At 47.9% G+C, this 27,299-nt stretch overlaps 1 protein-coding gene across 9 annotated transcripts in view; it reads right to left on the bottom strand.

Annotated features, from left to right (window-relative positions):
* Positions 1-3,994: 3,994 nt before the first annotated feature.
* The window catches only part of CSNK1E (casein kinase 1 epsilon), a 68,686-nt gene continuing 45,381 nt past the window's right edge, over positions 3,995-27,299 (bottom strand). For 3 of the 9 annotated variants that reach the window (XM_027871636.1, XM_027871646.1, XM_027871629.1), the window contains exons 5-12: positions 24,678-24,906; positions 17,620-17,790; positions 15,617-15,765; positions 9,901-9,961; positions 8,991-9,183; positions 8,548-8,687; positions 5,950-6,015; positions 5,351-5,373 (exon numbers count right to left, since the gene is read on the bottom strand). In XM_027871636.1, the coding sequence (XP_027727437.1) occupies positions 5,999-6,015; positions 8,548-8,687; positions 8,991-9,183; positions 9,901-9,961; positions 15,617-15,765; positions 17,620-17,790; positions 24,678-24,906 (960 nt within the window). In that variant the 3' untranslated portion in view covers positions 5,351-5,373; positions 5,950-5,998. Of the gene's footprint in view, positions 5,208-5,350; positions 5,374-5,949; positions 6,016-8,547; positions 8,688-8,990; positions 9,184-9,900; positions 9,962-14,227; positions 14,705-14,819; positions 14,900-15,616; positions 15,766-17,619; positions 17,791-24,677; positions 24,907-27,299 lie in introns of those variants that run through there. The other 6 variants (XM_027871655.1, XM_027871664.1, XM_027871683.1 and 3 more) reach the window with 6 other exon arrangements.

The raw sequence follows: 27,299 nt of genomic DNA, 5'->3' as shown, positions 1-27,299 counted from the left end.
CCATCCATGTATCTATGTATCTATCCATCCATCCATCTATCCATCCATCTATCCATCCATCCATCTATCCATCTATGTATCTATCCGTCCATCTGTCCATCCATCCATCCATCCATCCATCCATCTATCTATCTATCTATGCTATTTACACACTTTAAAGCATAGTACAAATGTCAGTTATTATTTTTACAGAATGTGAAAGTGAGGCCTGAAGATATTAACTGAGTTGTTCAAGGTTCCTTAAGTAGTAAATCTTGGGGATGCAATTTGAGCCCAGGTACTTGCCTCCAAGCATCCAGCCCACCACTGCCTCCTCTCTTAACAAAGCCTTACCTTGTCATTGGCCTGAGGGTAGGGGACAGGCAGGTGAAGAATTGGTGCATCCATAGGTTTAGAACTGGAAAGTCATCTAGTCACAGAATCATGGAATTTCGGCATTGGAAGGCACTTTGGGGGCCATTTAGTCCAGTACATAAGTGACAAAATATCCTCACTACAAACTCACCCAACAAGTGCCCAAAGTCTTCCAGTAATGGGCAAACCCACTTCTTCCCAGAGCAGCCCATTCCACCATGGGATGGCTCTTTTTCTTTTTTCTTTTGTTGAGAATTAATTTATTTATTTTTAGTTTTCAACATTCAGATCTATAAGACTTTGAGTTTTAAATTTTCTCCCCCTCCCACTTCTGGGATGGCTCTTTTTCAAGGTCAAGCCTGAATCAGCCTCTTTGCAATCAATCAACCAATCAACCAGCATTTAAGCACCTACTATCTGCCAGGCATCGAGGATACAAATACAGATGATGAAACAACCCCTGCTCTTGAGGAACAACCCCCATTCTCATGGGGAAACAATAAGTATGTAGAAGTATTTAAAGAATAAATAGAAATTAATCCAAAGCGGTTAATATAAGGTAGTTTGGGAGGCAGGGCACCAACAGTGGAAAGATTTCATATACGATGTGGTGCTTGAGCTGGGTCTTAAAGAAAGCATCAGATTCTCTAAGAGAGAGGCAAGGAGGAAGTGCATTCCAGGCATGAAGACCAGGGATGGAATGCTGTGTGTGAAGACCAGAGAGAAAGCCAGCTTGGCTGGATCAAACAGTGTCCCACGAAGCTGGAAAGATGGGCTGGAGCCAGTTCTAAAAGAGCTTTAAAAGCCAAACAAAGGGTGTATTTTTTAGCCTGGAGGTAATGGCTACTTGTTAGTCGAGTAAAAGAGTCACATGGTTAGATCTATGTTTGAGGAAAATCACTCTGGCAGCAGTATGTAAGGTGAACTGGAGCAGGGAGAGGCTTGGGTCAGGGAGACCCATTAGAAGACTGGTGAAGTAATCTGGGGTCAGAACTACAGAAGTAGAGAAAGAGTGTGGAATGGGAGAGGGTGAGAAGGTACAGAAGGCAAGATAGTCTCTGATTGGATAGGGAGTAGGGGATAATGCCGAGGTTACAAATCTGAGAGAATGAAAGGATGGTGGTGCATCTGACAAAAGGAGGGAAATTAGGAAGAGATGAGAGTTGGTGGGGAAAGAGAATAAATTCAGTCTGAGATGTATGAGCTTGAAATGTCTATGGGAGTGTTTAACAGGCACTTGGTGATGCGGGACTGACAGAGCCTCGGACTGGAGATGTACATCTTCGAGTCCTCTGTAAGGAGGTAATAATGAAACCCATGAGAGCTGATGGGTTTAGGAAGAGAGAGAGAATGTAAAGAGAAAGGATTGACCAGGATAGAGTCCTAGGAAGGAGTCACAGTTAGAGGATGTGATAAGGATGATGAGCCAGCAAAAGAGACTGAGATGGAGGAACCATTGGGAGAGAGTAGGGTCATGAAATCCTAGAGAGAAGCTAGGACAAGTGGCTGTTCAAATGAAGGCCATTAGATTTGACAAGTAAGAGATCACTGGTCATTTTAGAGAGAGAGCTTTCCATTGACTGATGGGGCCGCTGGATGGTAACTGACGTCCATGGATTTTGCCATCAAAGGCCAAGAACAAACCCAACTCCTGTTTCATATGTTAGTTAGCATGGCCTCCCTGAGCCTTTACTTTTCCCAGCTTAACACCCTTTCTCCATGATTCTTTCAACGGCTCCTTGTGGGAGGTAGGCAGGCCTCCAAGGCCCTGCTTTCCTCTGGATGCTAGGTAGCTTACAAATGACCTGCCTGGACCAAACACAATATTCAAGAGGTGATCTGACCCCTCCAGCAGAGGACAAAGGAATCTTCTGGGTTTTGTAGATTATGCCTCCGATGGGGGCTCAACGAACCACACGAAGTGGGAGCTATAGCAATACAGAAGAGGGAGACTACTATGGGATGGCCTAGGCAGAGAAGGCCTTTTGGAGGTGGTGGGGAGTCAACTGGGCCTTGAAAGAAAGGCACTGGAACATACATGGTGAAAAGAGTGATGGCGGCCAGAAGGCAGATAGCCTGGATGTGAGTCTTAGCTCTGCTCTTTCCTGGCTGGGTGTGACCTTGAACAAGTCCCCATGAAGTCTTGTCCAGACTACTAACACAGGGCTCCCTGCCTTCTGTTCTTAACCAACTGTAGCTGGTTTATAAGTGAGCTATAGCCAGTCTAGCTGCCCCTGGGCCCAGCTGTCATAGAATGAACCCTTGGAGAGATTATGATTTAGTCCAATCCTACCACTGCAGCCGCAAGACCTTGCCATGGTCTTTGTGAAACTCTGTGCTCATGAAATTCTGCCCTTTTTGGACTACTTCTGGATTTGGTTGGGCTGGGCCTCAGGCCACACTCACACACACACACACACATGCATATGCACGTACATGTATACACACGCTCGCACACATGGCCCAACCCATCCTGGAAGCCTTTCTTTGTTAGTAAAGCCACCATAGCATGCACTCCGTTCCCAGAGTTCGTGAGATTCCACAGTTAATCTCTGTGCCTTAATGAAGCATCAGAGGGCAGAAATAATATAATAATAATTAACAATAATAACAATAATGATATCACTTCCTCACAAGAAGCCTGTGTTACAGGGAGTGTAAGGGTAATCAGCCTTCTTTTACAGAGGAGAAAACTGAGATCAAGGGAGTTTAAGGGACTTGTACAAGGTCATGTCATTGTTCAGTCATTTTTCAGTGTCTGTCTCTTCATGGCCCCATTTGGGGTTTTTCTTGGCAGAGACACTAGAGCAGTCTGCCATTTCCTTCTCCAGCTCATTTTCCAGATATGGAAACTGAGGCAAACACAGTTCAGTGACTTGCCCAGGGTCACACAGCTAGGAAGTGTCTGAGGCCAGATTTTAGCTCAGATCTTCCTGACTCCAGGCCTGGCGTTCTGTGCACTGGGTCACCCAGCTGTTCCATGATTCGGGCTACATCTTTGTAAAATGGGGATAATAATAACACCTATTTTACAGGTTGTTGTGGGGACCTAATGAGATAACACATGTGGCTGTTGTTATTATTATTATTATTATTGGATATTGGGGAGGAATGGACATACAACCTAAAAAAATAAATGCCAGACAAAGAAGTTGGTGTTTTCTCCTAGAGGCAATGGGAACTGCTGCAGCTTCTTGAGCAGGGAATGGTCCAGTCAGCTGTGTGTGCAAAATGGGCCTCAGTTTTCTCATCTATAAAATGGGCGCATCCAACCAGAAAGCCTCCAAGGCACCTTTTCAGCTGGTGCTTCTTTGTGTTCTTGCCTCTCTGGGCTTCTTCCCTGGACTCCCTTTCTAGCCCTGAGAATAGCGAGGGGACGGGAAGAAAAGTCGGGGGCGTAAGCCAACTCACTTGATTATTTTCTACTTTATTACTCCAAATTAACGACCACAATAAAGCTCCAAAAAGTCCAATATTTACACAGGAAAAAAGTACAAAATTCCCCCCAAAGTTCTTCAGTATTTTTTTTTCCATTTTTTTAAATTACAAAGTAATAAAAAGATTTACTCTTTAGTTAAAAAAAAGAAAAAAAAGACAGAGAAAGAGGGGTAAATAAATTAGGAAAAATAGCCCAAAACAAAAGCAAAAACCAAACAAAAACAAAAACTTGTGTTAAATAGAAAGCACTAAAAAAAAAAAATCCAATTCCCCCCGGGCATTTCATCTTCTCCTGGATCTCCCCACATCTGGGGTAACAGGGCAGCGGAAGGGCACAAAGGGAGAGGTGGGGCTCCCAATGGTTCACTGGAAACCCAAGAACCAACTCTTTCCATTTGTCTCTGATAATCATTCCCAAGGACTTCTCTTCCCCAACAAGGGTGGTGGGAGTGGGGAATGTTCGTTTCCCTGTTCCACCGTAGGACTGGATCCAAGCAGGGCTTGGGTTCTCCTTTCCTGGGAAGCCCAGGAGAGAGGCCTTCCGGGCATCAAAATTGGGATAACCAAACTGAAGTGTGAAGGGGTTGGGGGGAGAAGGGGCCTGTTGTCCCACAGCATCCTGCAGGGACCCTGCCAGGCCCTCAACGCTCATCCTGGAGAATACACAAAGCCAATAGACACACACAGTCACACTCTCGGACATACCCACAGCCACGCCATCCACCACTGCCCCCCACCCCCACCCCCCTACCAGCTTCCTAGAAATCCTCTTGAGGCTCTGGGCTCACAGTTGCCTTCCCTTCCCTGCCAGGCTCCAGGGGCTAGGGAGAGAGGGAGGGGCCCAGGCCCCCAGCTCGGCCCAGGACACCCCAGATCAGTGCTAAGGAGAGAATGGGGCAAGGATGTCAGGAAGCATCCAGTGACCCCACGAGTGACCCTTGAAAGCTGGCGTCTTCTGAGGCTTCGAGGCCTGTCTAACCAAGAAACCCAAGCCCCCACGGACAGAGTCAGGGCCTCAGGGAGTCACGAGTTTACTTTCACAAAACAAAATGAAATCCAGACAGCTTCTGCCATGTCCAAACCTTCCCTTTCCTCTTCATCCAGAGGTTGGCTCCTCGGACCCAGAGGATGCTCAGATCAACATTGACACAGAGAACAGCAGTGTGGGGTGGGAGGGCAGAGGGGCCCTGACCCCTGGAGCCCAGTCTGGGCTAGGAGAAGGAGACGGAGAGCCCTCACCCCCACCCCACTGTGCAGGGGTGGCAAGCATGGGGAGGCTTGGCATGGCTCCAGGCGGGGTAAGTGGTATCTTCTCAAAAGGGTCCCTTGATGGGGTCTAGAGGGCAGAAGGCAGACGGGGGAGGAAGGCAGACACCAGGGCCAGAAGTCGGTGCAGTGGGAGCTTCGTGTCTCTTCTCCATTGGCAAAAAGAAAGAAAAAAGAAAAAAGAAAAGAAAAGAAAGAAAGAAAAATCCCAGATAGCAACAAAAATCTGTTGTCTGTTTTGTGGGATTTTTTTTCATTTTCTTTTTTTTAAGTCTTTTTAAAATTTTTTTTTAAAGAAAAAATACAGTGAAGACACTATAGAGGGACAAAGAAAGAGAAATAATTAGGATTGACCCCTGACCTGTATTCCAGCCACTCCCTACTTCTCTTTGTCCACGCCCTGTCCCACTCTGCTAGACTAGTTCCTTGGGAGTAGAGAACAGAATCCAAGAAAGGATTCCAATTTGGCTTCCAACACTTCCGGGCTGTGTGACCCTAGGCAAGTCAATTTACCTCAACTGTATGCAGGGAGTTGGGATTTACTCAATCCAGCTTTATTAAATCCAATCTGGCGGCAGGCCCAGATCTCCTGCCCTTCCAAGCCAATGTCCCCAGGGAAAAGGGGTGGGGGATGGTCGGTCTTTTCCCCAGCCTTCTCTTTACATCCCCGGTGACCAGCACTGTGGCCGGCACAGAGTAACTGCTTAATAAATTTTGGATGACTCTCCCTAGCGTTCATCTGCCTCTTCCTGTCCCCAATTCCATCTCCCAAAGGGAGGATGCCCACATGGAGGAGTTGGGACAGGTCCTGGAGAGCAGGTCCTAAGGCTGGGGAGACAGGCAGGGGCAAGGGCCAGGGGCTTTGGTCACCCCAAGAAGAGGGTGACTTACCTAAGCAAACACTGGTCCGGAGGCATCTTCCCCTCACTTCCCGAGGTGGTCAAATGGCACGCTTGTCTGGAGGAGAGCAAGGGCATCCAGATTATACAGGATTATATGGGATTACAGACAGAGCTAGAAAGTGACTTGGAGACCATTAAGTCCGAACTCGTTTTACAAATGAGGATACTGAGGCCCACTTCAAATCCCACCTGTCACATGTCACACAGTTTGGGCATCTCTGAGGCAGGATTTCAACCCAGGTCTCCCCTGACTCCATACCCAGTGCTCTATCCACTGTGGTAACATTGCTTCTCTGGGCAGCTAGGAAGCACAGCGGAGAGAACACTCGGTATGGAGTCAGGAAGACTCATCTTCATGAGTTCAAATCTGGTCTCAGATACTTCCTAGCTGTGTGACCCTGGGCAAGTCATTTAACCTTGTTTGCCTCAGTTTCCTCATCTGTAAAATGATCTGGAGAAGGAAATGGCAAACCACTCCAGTATCTTTGCCACCCAAATGGGGTCATGAAGAGTCCGACACAACTCAGAGGATTTACCAACAACAAGAACACTGCTTCTTTAGACTATAAGTTCCATGAAGGCAGGGACGAGGTTCACTGCTACTCTTTGATCTTCCCCTCAGGAGCTTACCTAGGGCTGGGGGCATAGTAGCCTGGTCTTTAGAGTTAGGAGTGACCTGGGTTTGAATCCCACCTCTGGCATTTCTTTGCTTTGTGACCATGGGCAAATCCCTACTCCCTGTCTGAGCCTCAGTTTCCTTATTGAAAAATAGGGATCAATGTATTGCCTATCTTGACAGGTTGACATGAAAGCTCAATGAAATCAGTGCTTTCTGAATGTCAGCTGTTATTTCAGTACATATAGTGGAGAATTAAAGGAATACATCAATTTTAAATCAAGATGCTAAAGTGAGGTGAGGGCAAAGGACTAAACCCAGCTATCTGGACACTCAGCCCAGTGAGGCTGCCCAGCACCTGCCAACCTCATTAAAAATGGCTACGGATTGGGGGAGGAGGAGTGGGGGAGGGATCTCTCTTCTCTCCCCACCTGACACTGGAGGGAAGGAAGGAAGGAAGGCAGGCCACACATGGAATGAGTGAATCTACTCCCTCCTCATGTCCAGAGGAGAGTCCGTGCTTTCTTCCTTCTCCCTCCCAGGTAAGTGATGACTCTTAATCACCAAGTCCCAGGGACTTTTTTTGTCCCTCCACATCATCTGGACCACTCTGCAGTACTGACAGTGACGATTACTCCAGATTCCTGGATGATAGTTCCTCCCTAAATCCCCATGTGGCTGCCCTCTCTAGGCTGTCCAGCCACCTGCCTGACCACTCCCTCTCTGCCTCCTTCCGTGGATCACCAGCCAGGTCCTGCTTCCTTAGCATATTTAGCCCTAGATCTGTCTGCTACCCTCTCTTTCCTGGAGATCTCATCAGCTTCCATGCGGTTAACGGTCATCTCTAAACAGATGACTCTCAGATCTGGGTATCCAGCCCCGCCTCTCTCTTGAGCTTCAGCCCCAGATCACCACTTGCCTGTTGGATATTTCAATCAGATGTCCCCATGGCCAATGTGGCAATTTTTTTTTTTACTATAACTATTTGTTACAAGAATCTTTTGTGTGTGTGTGTGTGTGTGTGTGTGTGTGTGTGTGTGTGTGTGTTTTTAATTCCCCAATGTTGGAGTTAGGGCCAGAGAAGTGGAAGGGAGAGAAAATAGACTTTTGTTCATTGAAAAACATAAAATTTAATTAAACAAGCAAACTAATGTCCCAAACTGGACTATCTTGACCCTCAAATTGGCCCTTCCTCCAAACTTTCCCATTTCTGTTGAAGACAGCTCCCCATGGACATAACCTCAGAGTCACTCTTGATTCCCAGCTCTCCCTCACCCGTCATAGCTGATCAGCTGTGAAGTCTCTTGCATCCAATCCCTTCTCTACCCTCACACAGCTGCCCCGTGAGCTCAGGCTCTCCCTCCCCGGTGACCAGGAGTCCCACTTCCTCATTGATCTCACTATCTCCAGCCTCCTTCCAATCCATCCTTTGCACAACTAGCACATCTGTCCTCCCAAGCACAGGCCTGAGCGTGTGACTTCCTTTCTCAAGAAGCTGCAGGGGCTCCCTATTTTCTGTAGGATAAAATAAAGACTCCCCTGGTTGGCTTTACCATCTGCCCCCAACTTATCTTTCCAGACTTAGTACACATTCTGCTCCCTCAGGCACTCTCTGCTTCTGAGAAGCTCCCGCTTTCCTTCAAATGTTCAGCTCAGGTCAAAGCTTTTCCTGGTCCTCCCAGTTGCTGATGCCCTCCATGCTGAGAATTACTTGGTATCTATCTTTCATTTATCCTCCTGGGTTTTACACTCTACCCAAGTGGGATGTAAATTTCTCCAAGGCCAGGAGGACTTCCTTTCTGTCTTTTCCCCATCAGTACCTCCCACAGTGCCTGGCACTTCATAAAGGCTAAGTCCTTCAATAAATTCTTATTGAACGAACGAACGAACGAATGAATGAATGAATAAACGGATGGATGGATGGATGGATAGATGGATGGATGGACGCTCGAAGCATGGACGTCCACTCACCTGTGATGCAGAAATCCGAGACACCTCTTGGCGTCCTGTGAGGTCGGAGGAGGAGACGTTGGCCGGGGCTCCTCGGTGTAACCTCATACTCACCTTCCTCTCCCTGTCTACCCGTGAGATCGCTCTGGGAGAAGTATTGCCTAGAGGAAGATAAAAGAAAAGACGCTCTTGACCATCGCCCAGAGGCGGATAGCAGCGGACTTGAGGTCAGGAAGACCTGGATTCAAATCCTGTCTCGGACACTTACCAGTTGGATGACCCGAGGCAAGAGTTTATTATTATGTCTTTGTCTTTCTTTGCATGTCTTGTACTTAGGACAGTGCCTCGCATATAGTGAGCGCTTAATAAATGCTTGTCAACAGACAAGTCGTTTCTCCTCTCTGGGACCTGAGGACCCCGGCCCCGCCCCCCAGCCTCTCCCAGCCCCCAGCCTCCAGCCTCACCAGCTTGCTGGATGCGGGAGGCTGGGTTGGAAGCCACCGGCTCCGCCACGTTGCGCAAGCGGTTGGCAGCGGCACCAGCAGGGGGTCCTGGGGGGAGGGCCCGCGTAGCAGATCCTCGCAACTGTCCCATCCTCTCCTCTCTCTCGTGCTCCCGCCGCTCTCGGTCCATATCCTCGGGGTTCCGGGCCGCACCCTGCGGGGGGAGGGGGGAAGGGATCTCAGAACAGGGATTGGGAGAGGTTGGCATCGTCCCGAAGAAAGCGCAGCATGAGCCCCCGGAGAGGGATTCCCAGACCAGAGCGGTGGGCAAGGGAGGATCACCAGCTTGAGTTCCGAAAGGCACCTTAGAGACCATCCTGTCCAATCCCTCACTGGATAGAGAAGGAAACGGAGGCCCAGAGAAGGGGCAGTGACTTGCCAAGATCACACAGGTTATAAGAGGCAGGACCAAGATCTGAACCCAGGTCTTCTCAGAGCAAAGCCAGAAGAGAGAAGGAGCATGAGGAGGTGAAGGAGGAAGAAAGCCGAGAGGGTCCAAAGTAAAAGGCAGAAGGGGGGGCGGGGCTCTGTCGTGCCCCACCCCAGCCAATCTCTCCGTTTCCTAGGGGCTTCAGGATGGTATCCCTTTCCACAGTGGCTCTGGTCCAAGCCGTGGCTCCTGTTATCTAGCCGTGGAAAGGGAGACCTCCAGCTGATGGTTAGAGCCGGGTAGGACCACCCGGGAGCCCCTAGCAAGCCGAGGGGATTGCTCTGGGGGAATCGAGAGGGCTGAGAAAGGCTGAAGTGGCCGTGAAGCCCCCCGGGGCGCTGCTCTTCAGCAGCTGTCTCCCCAGTTTTTAAGATAAGGTTTAGGGGAGAAAAAGAGTGAGAGGTCAGAGAGCTGAGCGCACAGCCAGTGACGGCAAGTTACCTAATTGGTCCGGGGGCGCTGCGCAGGGAAGGGCAGGGGGCTGACTGGAAGGGGGCCGCATCTGTAGAGGAGAGAGCTCAAGGCTGAGTTGGGGAGGGATACACATATACACACCTTCAATCCCAGAGTCACTGTGGGGGCATGGGGGGAGGGGATGAGTGGAACCTGTCGGTCAGCTCCCAGGGAAGAGGCAAGCACCCCCAGGGTGCTCCCAGGTTCAAGGGGAATCCCAGAGGCCCAGACTCTCGGAAGCCCAGAATTCCAAAGGAAAGGCCTGCTGGTCTCGGTGATCGGTGATTAGGAGAGCTGCCATATCTGCTTTGCGTCTTGTCCCTCCTCTCCTCGCCCCAGCCCCACACTTTGCCCTTACCAGGCAGAGGTGTGTAAGTTGAATGGGTGGGTATGCCTGTCACTGCCAGCCCTGACCCTCTTCGTGCTGGGAACCCCAGCAAACCTGAGCAAAAGGAAGCGTCTTAGAGATCCATCAGGCGTGGAGCTACAGACTGGCCTTTCTGCTCTTCCCACACAATGCTCTAGCTTGATCTCTAGGTTTTGGCACTAATTATCCCTCATGCCTGGAAGGTTCTCCTTGTGCCTTGTAGAATCCTTTCCTTCCTTCAAGGCTGAACTCAAGTACCATCAACTCCTTAGATTTTTCCTGAGCCCATCCTACTTGCTAGTAATTTCTCTCTCTCTCTCTCTCTCTCTCTCTCTCTCTCTCTCCCTCTCTCTCTCAATCTTGTATTAATTCTCTCTATATTTATATATGAAAATTCTGTCTCTGGGGAAATGTAAGCTTTTTGAAGGCAGGAACTGTTTTTTCTTTGTATTCCCAGTGCTTAGAATAGCATCTAGCACACAGTAGGTGCTTAATAAATGCTTGTTTATTGCTACAAGCAGGTCCTGATTTACTGGGGGAGGGAAAGAGGGAGCTCCAAGGATCCCTGCTGAGGGGAAGCCCAGGATGCTACCTGAATTCCTCCCTGCTCTCCCTCACTGATGGGACCACTAGGGATGAGGAATTCCATGGAACATGGTGTCCCATGTTCTGTCATTCCCCAAACTCCCTTTCTTCTCCCTGCCTTCTTCCTAATAAAAATACCTTTTTCACATCTGCTCTGCCAGGCTTCCAAAGGGAAGCCGAGAAAGCCCTTGGCCCTATCAGCAGCGACTCAGACCCCTGTCTCAGCGGGGGTTACTGATTCGGCAGCAGCTACTGATGAAGTGTGGAAATAGAAGTTACCAGAAATAAGGGTGGGGAGCCCAGGACAAATGGAGAAGCAATTTTTAAAATTCTACCCTAAAGGAGAAAGATGCAGATAATACTCACCTTCCTGTCCCACTCAGCCCTCACCCTTTTCAAAAATCCCATCCAAAGTCAACACGGCATAAGGGTGGAGGTGTCCCAGACTAGGGCAGAGCAAGGACAGAGCTAGAAGGGGCCTAAAGACCCCGTAATATAACTCCCTTGTTTGGCAGAGTGGGGGAAATGGGCCCCAGAGAGGCGAAAAGCCTTGCTCAAGGTGACCCAGGTAAGAAATGACTTAACCAGGACTCAAACCCAGGTCTTTGGACTCTAAATCCGGCTTTTTCTGATAGCCACACAGCTAATGAGGAGGAAGAGCCGGAGGCTGGAAAAGTGCCGCAGATTGCCTCAGAGAAGCTTAGGCTCTCCCAGTGAAAGGGACCTCTCCAGTGAGCCTCGCCCCTCCCTCCTAGGATCAAGCATCACTCTCCCTCACCCCTCCTCAGGGAGCGCCTGCTCTTTGCCCTGGAAGATCTCAGAGTACACATAGAGCAGCAGGTCATTAAGTCAAAGGTTCCTGGGCTTGAGCGGCTGGCATCATGCCACTTCTGAATTTCAGTCCGCTGGTCTATTCTCCAGACCAGATTTGGGGTTGAATTAACCCTGGCCTCTTTTTCCAGGCTCAGGGAAAGAAGGAAGAAGAAAGGAAAGTGAAGAAATAGAAACTTGAATTTTAAGAGACAAAACCAGAGTGAAAGACCCTTAAGGCTCCAAGTGACGACATGATCACATCCATCTCCAATCTTCTGCACTTTTCAAAACGGTGGGCCAAGACAGTGATACAGTAACAACAACAACAACAACTACTACTACTACTACTACTACTACTACTACTACCGCCACCACCACCACCGCCACTACTACTACTACTGCTGCTGCTGCTGCTACTATTACTACTAGCATTTATATAGTACTTTAAGGTTTGCAAAGTGCTTTACAAATATTATCTCATCTGGTCCTCACAACAACCCTGTGAGGTAGGCACCATTATTATTCCCATTTTACAGATGAGGAAACTGAGGCAAAAGGTTACGTGACTTGCCCCGGGTCACCCAGCTAGTAAGCATCTGAAACAGGATATGAACTGTGGTCTTCCTGACTCCAGGCCCAGCGCTCTGTGTACTATGGGGCCAACTGCTTACAAGATCTTGACCTCTTTCTTTCTGGAAACCAAGACGGAGTGGGGTAAAGATGCAACCTAGGGCTGTATAGCATTTAGAACCAAGAAGGTGAGTGTACTGCTAAACTCTGCCTGGATCAGACTGTATCGGGAGCCCTAGGCCCATTTTAGGAAGGACATTAAGAGGCTGGGCCACGTCCAGAGAAAGGTGAAAAGAATGGTGGGAAGAACGGAGATCACACCATCCACAGATGTCTCCACTCTCCATCATACCTCATGTATGAATAGAGATGGGTTCTGAGGAACCTGGGCTGCTCAGCCTGGAGAAGTGAGACTTCGGTAGGGGAGATCTCAGTGTCTTTAGGGACGTCACCCAAAAAAGGGATTAGCCTTGCTCCGTTGTGCCCCAGAAGGCAGAATAAGAATGGTTGAAGGCTCCACCCACTTGTCCTTCAGCTCAGTGAAAAACATCCTAACACTAAGGACTGCCCCGAAGTAGAGTGACTTCTTTGATAGGTAGTGAGCTCTCCATTGCTGGAAGTCTTCAGGTAAAGGCTGGATAACCACTCTTCAGGGATGTTGCAGAGGGGTTCTCTGTCGGTCCCTGGGATGACTTACTATCAGCTTGTTTTCTGAAGGTGTTCTCCTTTCCCACATGACGAATCTTCCAAATCACTACGGCCGACAGTGGTGGGGGATCAGAAACCTGTCCATTCGCGGCAGCCAAATCCAAAATAAAGCGGACCCTTGCAGAAGGCCTAGCCACAGGGTCACAGCAAGAAAGTGGCCATGGAATAGTAGGTGGAGACGGTCCCACCAAACTTCCCAAGAGATGCCACCAATCTGAAGGTCTGAGGTTGAGGGAGAGTCATTGTCTCATCTGGTCTGATATCCCAGTGACACAGATGACAAGGGAGAGTCCCAGCATGAACGCCTTCCAGGACCCTTCAGCCTTCTCCAAGGAGGTTTATCAGGGATCCCCCCTTCCCTCTCTCTTTGAATGGATAGCCTCAAGAGGTGGTGGATGGGTTCCCCCTCCTTGGAGGTCTTCACTCCATCAAGCGTGTTAGAGTTGGGCATTCCTTTCTGATATGCACTGGCTACTCTCACATTCGGTGATTCCTAAGGGTTCTGTCCCAGAAGGCATGGCTCTTGCCAGGTGAAGCAGAGAGTCACAGCAGTTTGAACCCTTCTGGAATGGCTAGTGATGGTTTGCTGTGATGTCCAGGCTGGAATTTCTCAAGGTCCCTGAAAGGTGTTGATGTCTCAGGAATTTGTGATTGATTTGTAAATGACAAGGAAGAAAAGACAGCACACATGTATGTACACACACACACACACACACACATACGACCTTCTAGGAGAAGACCTTCGCGTGTCTTCTATGCCCATGACCCCTGGGTTGAATGGATGAGAAGTCTATACCCTCTCCTGAATCTCCAGCTTCTGGCTCTGGAAGAGCCAAAGAGATGTAGCTACTGAGAAGGCCTGCAAAGTCTGAGGAAGCAGGCGGCAAACAGCAGTTTAGAGACCCCATGGCAATATCCCCCCATTCCTGGCTCACCACGTGGTGTGCCTTTCCGACCATGAAGGACTTCAGTTGTTCCTCACTTGGGACAAAGAAAGCTGACTGGCAAGAGGAATGCCAGGCTGCTGCCCAGACCATGAGGGCAAGGAGAAAAGGAGTCAGAATGAGACCACTGATGTTGGTGAGGATCGTCCATCACTGCAGTCTGCATACAGCAGGTGCTGACTAAATGTCTAAGCACAAAAGAGGAGCTGGAGAAGGGGGCATCCTGGAGGGGATGAGTCAGGAGGGGACAGGAGACCTGCCCTTCAGGGACAGCAGGCCCGTGACACTTGGCAATGACAACATTAAAAGACATTCACGGCCAGATGAGTAAGGAAGAGGCCTTTTTAATGAGCTCAGGTTTGGTACAGAGATCACCGGCAGGCCATCAAGATGGCGGTCTGGTCCCATCTGGCATCCGCCTTCGGCCGTCTCCACCGTCAGCCCAACTCTCTGGGCAAGTCAGAGGACCAGCTCAGGATGCCCTCCTAGGGACTATCTAAGACAACTCGTCCGCATCACCTCTGCTCTGTCACTGTCTCGGGGCGGGGCGTGCCCCAGGGGCTGGAGGACCCCATTCCTGGCTTGCTCTCTTGGTCACATTTTGGCCCCAGCCTGGGCGTTATCCACAGGTCCTGGTTTAGTAGACATTCTCAGCTTTGCACTCACGGTGCCTCCGTGAGGTCAGAACTGGGGCCCTGGGGTCCAGACCACCGGCCAGTGGCTAAGGTGGCCCGTCTCCTCCATCTCCTCAACCTCCTCCACATGCTGGTCTGCATGGCACGGGGTGCCCAGGGGCGTTGGGCACCTGGAAGGGGACACAGAGCACAAAGTGGGGGAGCTCAGCTGCCTGGTACCTGGGACAAGACTGCTGAGAAATAATCAACAGAAGCCAAGGGCAGGCGGAGCCAACAGGTCCTTACCAGTACAGAGGTTGGCCCGAGTGACCTGGGTGTGGGCTGACTTCTTTCTCGAAAGAATGAGACTGTCCTGGGGTAGCTCCCTTTCCCGGAAGAGATTCAGAAGAAACAAGACATGGGGATTTTGGAAGTGCTAAAGCAGTCCCCACCCTAGTCAAGAACCCCTAGAAGCCCCTTCCAGCGAAGGCAAGATGGCAGCCATGCCAGAATATATATCCCGAGGGATGGCGCTTGGCCTTCCCCCCAACCCTGGGGGGAAGGAAAGGAGAGATGCTCTTGGCATCTTAGCTGTCAGCGAGGGAGGCTGGGGAGAAGAGGGCCACACGCAATGCAGCGTGGACAGCAGCCACGGGGAATAAGAAGGACAGCAGCAGGGCCGCGGCGAGGAAGGTGGTCAGGCAGCTCCCAAGGTACCCCCAACCCCCCCAGCGAGAGGCACGGAGGGGGTCGAGGGAGAGAAGCCAGCTCTTCGGTCCCTGGACTGCAGGATGAGCAGGAGACGGGACGTCAGCTCCGTCTCCAGCCTGGCCCTGCTGACAGAGACAGCAGTTACCCCAGTGGGGGCCACCTACCCTCCGGGCCCCCACTGATGCTGCCTCTCGCTGGGACAAGGGGGAGCGGAGAAGGGATGGGCGCACCCAGCCAAGCCGAACCCAGAAGCATGCTGCTGCTTCTGCTGTTGTCACCTATCGCCACAGACCTCAACACTACCAGACCACCTCCCATATCTCTCCACTAGCTCCTGTGGCCGAGAGCCGCCACTCAGAAAGAGGGAAAGGGTGGGGGGGGGGGTGACTCACGAATTTAAGCATGTTCCAGTCAAAGACATAGTCATAGGAGAAGCCCTGACGGTGAAAGAGGTTCCGGAAGAGCTGTCTCAGGTATGAGTAATCTGGCTTGTCATCGAACCGGAGAGAGCGGCAGAAGTTGAGGTACGTGGAGAATTCAGCTGGGAGACGGTCAGGGAAAGGAGACAAGAGAAAAAACTGTGAGATATCTTCTCCTACCCAACCAAGCATTCTTGTTCTGGGTCAGAGAGAGGCTTCTAAGGCAGTGAGTTACATAACCGCCCGAACCATCTTTCCTAAAAATATTTTAATCTCTAAATCAGAGCAGGGGAGGGGTCAGGATTAAGGGCAGGAAAGAAACTGTCCCCCCCCCCCCACCCGCGAACTACTCCTTTCATCCATTCTGTATATATCTTGTTTGTATATAATTTTATATGTTATCTCTGCTCCCATTAGATTGTAAGCCCCTTTGGGGCAGGGACTGTCTTTTCGCCTCAGCCCAGCCCCTAGTACAGGGTCTTGTTGTTCAGTTATTTTCAGTCATATCTGACTCTCCATGACCTCATTTGGGATTTTCTTGGCAAAGATATTGGAGTGGTTTGCCATTTCCTTCTCTAGCTCATTTTACAGATGTGGAAAATGAGGCAAACAAGGTTAAGTGACTTGCCCAGGATCATACAGCTAGGAAGTACCTGAAGCTGGTTTTAAACTCAGGCCCTCATAGCAGGCACTTAATAAAGGCTTGTTGACTACTGACTGACTGATGAACCCTGACCTGGCTATCAGCTCCTTTCAGATTCAGCCTAGATAAGAAAAAGCCTTGTCAGAGCTGTGAACACTGGTCACTGTCACAGATATATCTAAAGTAAAGTCGCCCAGTCTGACCTTAATGTATTTCTATTTTCTTTTCTTTTTGTTTGCCATTTTAAGTATTACTTATTTTAAATATTAAATTAATATTTTAATATTATTTTTCATTTTCAAATTGTCTCACTCCCTCCAGCCCCTCCCCTACTCATTGAGAAGGCAACTTAATGTCTTTTTTAACCCAAACTTGTGATTTCATTGGCAAAAAGAACTGCTGGGGAGGAAACTGCCTAATGCCTCTGAAGACAGACCCTTGCTCTCCCAATTCTAGTGTTAAGAAGGTGCCTCTGTTAATGGGCTCGGAAGAGCATAGATTTAGGACTGAAAGAGGCATTACATGAGCTCCTTCACTCTAATGCTACATACATTTTTATATGTACTTGCTATGTTCCCCATCTGAAAGACAAAACCTCCTCACCTCCCGAGAGAGGTGATAGACTCATGCTGCAGAATAAGACTGACATTTTTGGACATCACCAATGTAAAGTTCGTGTTTTTCTTTTTTTTTTGTTTTATGTTTTTTTGCTTGACTAGATAGATCTATTACAAGAGATTTGACTTGGTTTTTCATCTGCTAAGGGGGGAAGGGTGGGAGGGAGAGAAAATAGATTTTTTTGTTAATTAAATTTTTTTTAAATTACGTAAGATCCTCGTGAGTAGGAATTGTCTCATTCTTTGTACTTGTATATCCAGTTGCTAGTTTAGCTCCTGGTACAGAGTAGAAGCTTAATAAATCTTGATTGATTATCCTTCACGAAGGATCTCTGAAGTTGTCAGGGCTGTTTTGTTTGAATTTAGGAACCTGGCCGTCCAGGGCTTCCCTCTTCTATGTCCCTGAAAGAGCTAGGGACTGCTGGCCCCTTCTTAGTCACCTTGCCCATTACCCATTACCTCCCACTGTCCTCAACCTGGTGGCCTTGGGCCAAGCCGGGAGCAAGGAAGCTGTCAGCACCTGGGACAGCACCAGAGACGTAGTTTCTCTCCATAGCTGTGTTGTCTCCCTCTTTAGAATGGAAGCTGAATGCAGGGGGGGATCCACTTTTATCTTGCGTCCCCAGCACCCAGCACAGTGCATGGCATGTAGTGGTGATTTCGTGAATGCTTGTTGATTGACTGATTGTTTGATTCCAGGCACTAGGGCTACTTACAGGGGTATCCTTTGCAAAGGACCTCAATGGGTGTGGACATCTTCTTCTCACTGATACGTTCATACTTCTGCCTCTTGGTGGCTGCTTTGAGACCCTGCCAGGGCAGGGAGCCCAGGTTGAAATACATGAGCACGTAACCCAAACTCTCCAGGTCGTCACGGCGGCTTTGCTCTGCAGGGGGACAGAGGGAAGAAGACAGTCAGGGATCAGCTCACATAGCCAGGGAGCAAAGAGGGAAAATACCAGAGGCCCCAGGAAGCGGAAGTCAATGGTGCCGCCATTTTAAATCTGTCATCACAATTGCAGCACGGCTAGACTTGGGTTTGAATCCCACTTCAGATACTTCTTACTAGCTGAACAGAATATCCATGGGCAAGAGCCAGCTTAATCTGGATTCTCCCCATCCCTCTTTTTCATGCCTCCTGGAATCTTGCAATCTCAGGAGGGACGGACCTTAGAGGTCACTTGGTCCAACCTGTCGGCCCATGCACGAACCCCCTCTGCAGCCTCTCTGGCTGGGTAGGGGTAGGGGAGAATGGCACAGGTCAGCCTGCCTCTACCTCCCAGCCCTCATTTCCTCTTGCTTGAACTACTGTAATAGCTAAGTGATTGCCTAATTCTCTCTCTCTCTCTCTCTCTCTCTTTCTCTCTCTCTCTCCCTCCTTCCTTCTCTCTTCTAGTGCAATCCTTCTTATGCACAGGCCCTTCCTCACACACCCTCGCTCCAAAATTCTCTACAGTCCCCATTGCTCAATCTCACCGCCTAGGACAAAACTCAGACTTCTCAACCTGGCATTCAAAGCTCCTCCCCTAGAGTGGTCCTAACCTACCCTTCCAGCCTTAACCCACATTATCTATATCTATCTATGTGTATACACACACATATATATACATATGTATATACACATATATATACATATGTATATACACACACATATATATCCATACTATATATACATACACACAAACACACACACACATATGTATACACACACATGTCCTGTGATCCAGTTAAATTGGGCCACTCTATATTCCCTCAACAAGTTCTGCCCTTTCTAGCCTCCGCACCTCTCTTCGTGTCATTTTTACATTGCCCCTAGCCCTGATCTAAGTATATCAAAATTCTGTATCTATCCTTCAAGGCTAAACTCAGGGGCCAGCTCCTCCAGGAAGGAGAATCCTCCTTCCCTGATCCTCATCTCCATAGCTACAAGTGATTTCTCCCTCCTTTGAATTTCCTCTCCTATGGCGAGCATCCTGTTCTGACTCATGTTGCAATTATCTGTGTATGTATTATATACCCCACCTAGCTTGTAAGTTCTGTGAAGGCCAGGGATGCCTTTGTGGTTCCCCCAGAACCAAGTACAGGGCTATGCCTGTAGTAGGCAATTAATGAATGTGTGAGAATTTTGTTCAGAGACTCTGCATATTTATTATGAAGGTTTTTGTTTTGTTTTTTCTCTTTTTTCCCAGTTGGGGGAAGGTGAGAGGGAGAGAAAATAAAATTTTGTTAAATAAAAAAAGGAATAAAAAATTAGAATAAAGGGATGAATGGTTAGCTTAGCCTTTGAAGAAGACTCAGATCTCATCTGCCTAGGCTTGGGAACAGCAAATGTCAAGCCAGTAAGACCCAATGGATCTTGGGTTGGCTTCACTATTTATGGTCCAGGTTAGGAAATATGGAGGAATGTTGACAGGTTTATTAACTAATTATTAATTATTATTGACTTATTGTTAAGTTAGAATCCTAACATGTCTCAGCTTGAAGGAGCCATATAACAACAACAAAAAAAGAGAGAAACATCCAGAAAGACCAATGTGGATACACAGGGAGCTCTCTGAGTTCGGATTTTACTAGACTGTATGCTCTATGAACTTAGGGACTGCCTTATCTAAACTTTCTATTTCCCCTAGAATTCAGTGCAGTGTTCTGTACCAAGTAGGCACAAATATGTTTGTTAAATTAATCTGGTCCAGTCTTCTCTTTTTACATCATCATCATCATCATAACTTTTATATAGCACATTCAAATTTGGCAAGGTTTTACATATATTATCTCATTTTATCTTCATAGTAACCCTGTGAGATAGGTGTTATTATTATCCCCTTTTTACAGATGAATAGACTGAGAAGTAAAAGGATTTGCCCCAAAGTCCCACAGCTGAGTTAGCCCTAGGGCTGGGTCTAGGGTCCAGCTCCCCCAACACCTCATCAAGGCCTCCTTCTATCCCTTTTCGCTGCTTCCTCTGGTTGGGAGATGGATGGTCTACCAAAGATAGAATGTAAATACATCCATAAACCCAAAGTGCATCATGTATTATTACAGGAACACAGTGGGGAGGGAGATTAGGTGGTCTGGGCGTTGTAATGTAAACTCCTTGAGTGCAGGAACTGTGTTTTTTTGCTTCTCTTTGTATGCCTAGTACTTAGCATAGAGCCTGGCACAGAGTAAGCACTGAATGAATTCCAATCACTTTCATGTGGGTTATTTTTGTCTTTGTGCCCTCAATTCCTAGTATAGTGCACACAGTAAGTGCTTAATAAATGCTTGTGGCCTGACTGATTTAAGCAGGGTCTGAAGGATCACTTGTCAAGAGGTGATGGCAATTCAGAAGATGGCTGGATTGGGAGAGATGGAGCCTGGGTCAGAATCCCAGTTCAGCTTACTACCTGCATGACCTTGGGTGAGTCATTCCCCTGCCTGGGCCTCAGTTTCCTCATCTGTAAAATAGGAGTATGGATGGCCTAGATGTCCTCTAAAGGCCCTTCCAGCTCTAGTTATCTATGAACCTGAGATTCTATATGTCTGTCAGTTTATCATTTGATATGCCCACCTATTATCATACAGGCTGGAAAGTTAGCAGATTACTGAAGCTCTTAAATGCCAGTCAAAGCAGTCTGAACTTTACTTAAAGGGTAGCAGAGAGCTATGGCAGACTTTTGAGCAGAGGAGTGACCCAACTATTTCTTTGTATAAGGTAAGTCCATATAGTGGTGAGAGAAAGAATGGGTTGGAGAAGAGAGAACAGGGGAGGTGTGAAGACCCATTGGAAGGAGGCCATTGTAATGATCTGGATAGAGGGTCATGAGGGCTTCTGTCATACGGTAGCCCTCCCTGCTCAGCCCAGGCCATAGTGAGATCTCCCCTTCCCAGAGTTCCTCCATTCATTAACAGTCTGGAACACAGCCCTTTTGGTGTCCAATTTGGTGCTGCCTTGTACTATTCTTTAATGGTAAATTAATAATAACAGTATCACATAAGAGCATGTTTACACACGCATGTAATTGTTCTGCAGGATTCTTGAGGATGGAGCACACAGTAGGTGCTCAGTCAATGTTTGCTGAATGAGGCTACCAGCAGAACCTTCACTGGCCTCCATCCATCCTGCCAGCTCAGCCTCCCATGACCCCAACATTCCCTTGCTCAAAGACCCTCAATGGCTCCTTGTGAACTACAGAATCAAGTCCAAACTCTTTACCTGATTAAACTTTCCTCACTGACCCGGTATTCAAGGCCCTCCAGAAATGGAGCCCCAAACTGATTTTCCAGCATTTGCCAGGACTGGAGTCAGGAAGACTCATCTTCATGAGTTCAAATCTGGCCTTAGACACTCACTAGTTGACACTTAACCCTGTTTGCCTCAGTTTCCTCAACTGTAAAATGAGCTGGAGAAGGAAAAGGCAAACCACTCCAGTACCTTTGCCAAGGAAACCCCAAATGGGTTCACGAAGAGTCAGACACAGCTGAAATGACTGAATAGCAACAATCTGCAATGTATCGTGGACTTCCACTCAAATGGAATAACTTACTATACCCTGAAAATGTCCAAACTTTTCCAGCTGCCATATCTTTGCTCATGCTGTTCCCTATACTTAGAAAGTCTCCCATAACCTCCTGTATCATTACCATCCCACCTATCATTCAAGGTCAAGCTCAAATACCACCAGCTTACAAAGCCTTCCTTGATTCCTGGCAGCGAAAAATGAGCTCTTCTTTACCTGAACTTAGCACCTCCCTCGCCCCCCAGTACGTCTTCAGCAGGTGGTGATTCACATTGTGGGCATCTGGGTCTCTCCTCCCTACTCTGATATTGCAAATTCCTTAAGGTCAGGGCTGGAGACTAACATTCCAACACAGAGGAGTTATTGCTTTGTTTTAAAATAAATACTTGTTTAATAAAAACGACAGACATTTACAGAACAGCAGCTAGCACTCTGGTTGTGCTCTGGATCCTGTCCATTATCCCCATTTTTACAGATGAGGAAACTGAGGTTAAGAGAGGTGATTTGGCTCTGGTCACATGCTACTAAGTATTTGAAGCTGAATTTGAATCTGGGTCTTTCTAACTACAAGTCCTATTCTCTGTCCACCATGACAGCTAGGTGAATGAATGAAGGCCAACATACACTCAAGAAGTTATATTAGTTGGGGAAGAAAAATAAAAAGATTAATGGGGCTTGGGAGGAAGACTTGGACTGTGATCTACAATTTCTATAATTTAAATCTATAATTTAGGACCCTAAATCTAGGGTCTAGAATTTATATAGCCCCTATTATGTGCCAGGCACTGTGCTAAGTGCTCTACAAATATCTCATTTCATCCTCACAATAACTCCTTGATGTAGATTCTGTTTTTATCTCCATTTTATAGTTGAGGAAACTGAGACAAATAAAGGTTAAATGACTTGCCTAAGGTCACACAGCTAATAGGTGTCTGAGGCCAAATCTGAACTCAGGTCTTCCTGACTCTATTTTATAGTTGAGGAAACTGAGGCAAATAGAGGTTAAATGACTTGCCCAAGGTCACACAGCTAATAGATGTCTGAGGCCAAATTTGAACTCAGGTCTTCTTGACTCCAGACCTGGAGCTCTATCCATTGCATCACAAGCTGCCTCCGAGGTGCCTAGCCCAACTCCATCATTTTACAGATGAGAAGACTGAGGCACAGAGGGGCAATGTGGCTTGTCCAAAGACAGCCAGGCAGTACAAGGCAGAGCCAAGCCCCATCATCAAAAGACCCTGCTCATCTCCCAGCTGTACGACCCTGGGCGGGTCCCTTCTCATCTTTCTTGTGCTGAGCACAGACATAAGTAGGGTGGCAGACGCTTCAGCTACAAAAACAAGGCAGTGGATTCGATGACCTTTGAAGCCCCTGCTCTCTAAATCCATGACCTTTAGGACTCCAGTGACCTCGGGCAGATCACTGGACCTGTCTGAGCCTCAGTTTCTTCCTCTGTGAAATGACCAGATGACCTCTGAGGACCCTTTCAGTCTCAGAAGCAGGATCCTACGATCTGGGATACTGGGCAAGTGACCCTCGTCTCCTTGTCTAGGCTCCAACGAGGAGACATCCCTCAGACGGGGACGAAGGAGCCCAGAGATGTGTCAGAGGAGGGAAAGCCCACCCTGACAAAGGTACAGACGGTTGCAGACATGAAGTGCTTTAATGACAAAAATGGAGGAGAGGGAGAACCCAGATCCATCCCAACAGTTTCCTCCAGCTCCATGAGCAAGGCAGGTTCGTAACTCGACTTTTCTCACAACAGAAAGGCAGACGCCAGCACGTGGGTACCAAGAATCCTTCCCCTCCTGCTCCGGTTCAAACCTGATCCCCAGAGCTCTACCTCCTCTGCCTTCCTCCTCACCCCCAACACTCCCAGACAAGCTCAAGTCCACACTGGTGTCTACTCTGAGGGGCTCAAGCATTCATCTCACCCCCTCCTTGCTTCTCAGCCCTGCCAATGACTCCCTGGGACTTTAGACAAGTCATTTCCCCTTGCTGGGCTCAGTTTTCTCATCGGTCAAACTGACCCAGTTAGCTCCTAGAACCAGAAAGAAGGTTCTCTAGGGCAGGGAAGGACCAGCCCTTTGCTTTCGTTTCAATTGCTTATGTAAGCCTAGCTGAGGATCCTGTACTCATGGGGGTCATCGTCCTAGACCTTAGACATCAGCCAGTCGAAGCCTAGAATTCAAGGGTTGGAAAGGGCTTTGTGGGCCATCTAATCCCTATACAATCTCATTGTATCACACCTGTCACGTAACACCCTCATTTTACACACAAGGAAACTGAGGCCCAGTAGCATTCAAATATTTGACTGGAATGTGAAGAATACAATAAATGTTGATAAACAGAAGCTATTTTAAATGTCCCCAGGAAGTTCCTTATTTTGCGTAACCTGAATCTTTTGGCAAAAGGAAGAATCCTTTCCTGATTACTTCCCCCTCTCCATTCTTTACATCTTGGATTTGCTCAAAGAGACATCTAGTTATAGAGACCCTGAAAATAATGGGAGGGAGGTGGCAGGGTGTACTGGAGTGTGCTGGATTTGGAATCGGGAGAGACCCAGGTTCAAATCCAGCCTCTGACACTCACTAGCTGTGTGATCAAGGGTTGGTCATTTAAGTTTCTACCGCTGAGTTTCTACCACTATAAAGTGGGAAAAGGATGCTTGTGCTTAGTTCTACGGCTCAAATAAAATAACACTTAAAGCATTTTGCCAATTTCAAAACACAATATTTCAGTTGTAAGTTTGGTCATTTTCATCTTTTCCAATGGATTTCAGGTGGAAGCAGGCTTGGGACAAGTTAATCCTGCCGCTACTCTTTTTTTTTTCTTGTTGTTTGTTAGGCAACGGGGTTCAGTGACTGGCCCCAGGTCACAGAGCCAGTAAGTGTTTTGTGTCTGAGGCCAGATTTGAACTCAGGTCCTCCTGAATCCAGGGCCGGTGCTCTATCCACTGTGCCGCCTAGCTGCCCCTGCTACTCTTTTAAATTTAATGTTCTGTGGACTATTGCAAAGGTAGATAAAATGACTCCTAAGAATACTGGGACATAAGCCACTTTTCTTTAGGGTCATTTAAAGCAGCCTCAGGGCAATTCCAGTAGTAGACAGAATGATAAGGATGACATATATTTCATACTAACTACTGCTGCTGTCATCAGTACTACAAATGGTACCACTATGACGGGGGCTCAAGTCCACAGCCCCAACTTAGAGTCTACATGGACTCAAGAGGACAGTAACACCCCGTGTTCACCCCAGTTCAGGTCACTCACCAATGCCCAAGTGGGTGTTGATGGAAGCATAGCGGGCAGTGCCAGTCAGATTTTTGTTTTCCCGGTAGGGGATATGCTGGTGGGTGCGAGCGTCCCGGTATTTCTTGGCCAGGCCAAAATCGATGATGTACACCAGGTTTCCCTTCTTGCCCAGGCCCATGAGGAAGTTGTCAGGTTTCACGTCCCGGTGGATGAAGTTCTTAGAGTGGATGTACTCAATGCGGCTGATCTGGAGAGGGAAGGAGAGAGGAGTGGTAACTGTGAGTGCTCTGAATCCAAGGAGCTGGGGGAGAGAAAGAAAACTGGGCATCAATTGATATAAGACCAGGTCAGGGAAAGATTTGCCCCAACATTGCTCTCCCCTCCTCTCATAGCTGCTGTCATGGAATGCCTCCAGTAACTCTACTCTGTCCTCTGAATAGGCCACGTCCTGTCCTGCCTCTGGGTCCGAGCTCAGGCTGTACCCTATACATGGAATGCCCCCTTTTCCTTTCTTTGTCAGCTGAATTTCTACTCAGTCAACCCATCCAGCTCAAATGCTAATTCCTCCGGGAAGCTCTCTCCATTTGCTTCCGCTGCTAACAATCTTCTCAGACCTCACAAAGTTAAAAAAGAAATGAAATAGACCCTGCCCTCAAGGAGCTTGCACTCTATTGGAGGAAACAACAGTACACACACATTAGGAAATACACTCCGTCCAGCACTTTGTGCACCATGGCACCCCTATCTGCCTCTTTAAGCTCTACAAAGTGATTTACATGGGAGGACGGGGGTGTTGTTGAGTTATTTCAGTTATGTCTGACTCTCTGTGACCCCACTTGAGGTTTTCTTGGCAGAAATACCAGAGTGGTTTTTCCATTTCCTTCTCCAGCTCATTTTACAGATGAGGAAACTGAAGCAAACAGGGTTGAAGTAACTTGCCCAGGGTCACACTGCTAGGAAGTGTCTGAGGATGGATTTGAACTCAGGTCCCCCTGATTCTCAGTGGTATTACCATCTCCATTTTGAAAATAAGGAAACCTTTAGGGCTGTATCCCAAAGAGATGATACAAATGGGAAAAGGACACATATGTACAAAAATATTTACAGCAGCTCTTTTTGCAATGGCAAAGAATTGGAAATGGAGGGGATGCCCATCAATTGGGGAATGGTTGAACAAGTTGTGGTATATGAATGTAATGGAATACTCTTGTGCTATAAGAAATGATAAACAGGCTGACTTCAGAAAAACCTGGAAAGACTCGTATGGACTGATGCTGAGTGAAATGAGCAGAACCAGGAGAACGTTGTACACAGTAACAGCCACGTGTGCGATGACTAACGTTGATAGACTTAACCCTTCCCAGCAATGCAAGGATCTAAGACATCTCCAAAGGTCTCCTGATGGAAAATGCTATCAACATCCAAAGAAAGAACTATGGAGTCTGAATGCAGATCAAAATATATACTCTTTGCTATTTTTTCTTCTATTTTGTTTTGTTTCCTCTTTCTAGTGTTTCCTCCTACTGGTTCTAATTCTACCTTACAACATCACTAATGTGAAAATATGTTTAATAGGAATGTATATGTATGGCATATATCAGATTGCACACTGTCTAGGGGAGGGAGGTATGGAGGGAAGGGAGAAAAGTTTAAAACTCAAAAGCTTATGGAAGTGATTGTTGATAAATCAAAATAAATTAATAAAAATATAATTGTGAAATGTTTAACAAAATAAATAAAAATACAATATAACATTAAAAAAAAGAAAATGGAAACCAAGGCCCAGAGAGTGGAAGCCATCTGCCCAAGATGGCACTCTTGGGAAGCAGAAGATCAGAGACTCTCCCCAGGTCCTCTGGTTTGTCCCGTGTTACCTCCCTCTCTGCAAGACAAAGAGCCCTAGACTAGGAGACGGAAAATGGTGGTTGTGGTCTCTGCATCTGCCAATCGTTGGCTGGATGACCTTAGTCACTTCCCTCTCTGGAGGCTTCAGCTGCTCATGTGCACGCTCCTTCCACCCCCTCCTTTTAACCCAAAACCTTGCTTCCCCTGAGGACATCATATCCCAGCAACCCTCACCATTGGAGGCTACTCGTTCTCCCTCAATAGACTCCCCACAAACACTCCAGAACATTTGCCTTCCATCATCACCCAACAAACTTTCCTCTTTCAAAAGGCTGAGATCATAGGACCAGCGATCTAGGGCTGGAAGGCTCCTCAGAGGTCATCTGGTCCCACCTTTTCCTTTTACAGAGGAAGAAACTGAGGCCCCACAAGGTTAAGAGATTTGCCCAGGGGCAGCTAGGTGGTGCAGTGGATAGAGCACCAGCCCTGGAGTCAGGAGGACCTGAGTTCAAATCCAGCCTCAGACACACAACACTCACTAGCTATGTGACTGGGCAAGTCACTTAACCCCAATTGCCTCACCAAAAGAGAGAGAGAGAGAGAGAGAGAGAGAGAGAGAGAGAGAGAGAGAGAGAGAGAGAGAGAGAGAGAGAGGGGGAGAGAGAGAGAGAGAGAGAGAGAGAGAGAGAGAGAGAGAGAGAGAGAGAGAGAGAGAGAGAGAGAGAGAGAGAGAGAGAGAAAGAGAGAGAGAGGGAGGGAGACAGAGACAGACACAGAGAGAGAGAGAAAGAGAGA

The sequence above is a fragment of the Vombatus ursinus genome, unplaced genomic scaffold, assembly GCF_900497805.2.
Source record: "Vombatus ursinus unplaced genomic scaffold, bare-nosed wombat genome assembly UNPS02003292.1, whole genome shotgun sequence".
NCBI classification, from domain to species: domain Eukaryota; kingdom Metazoa; phylum Chordata; class Mammalia; order Diprotodontia; family Vombatidae; genus Vombatus; species Vombatus ursinus.
This window is presented reverse-complemented; position numbering and strand designations above follow the sequence as displayed.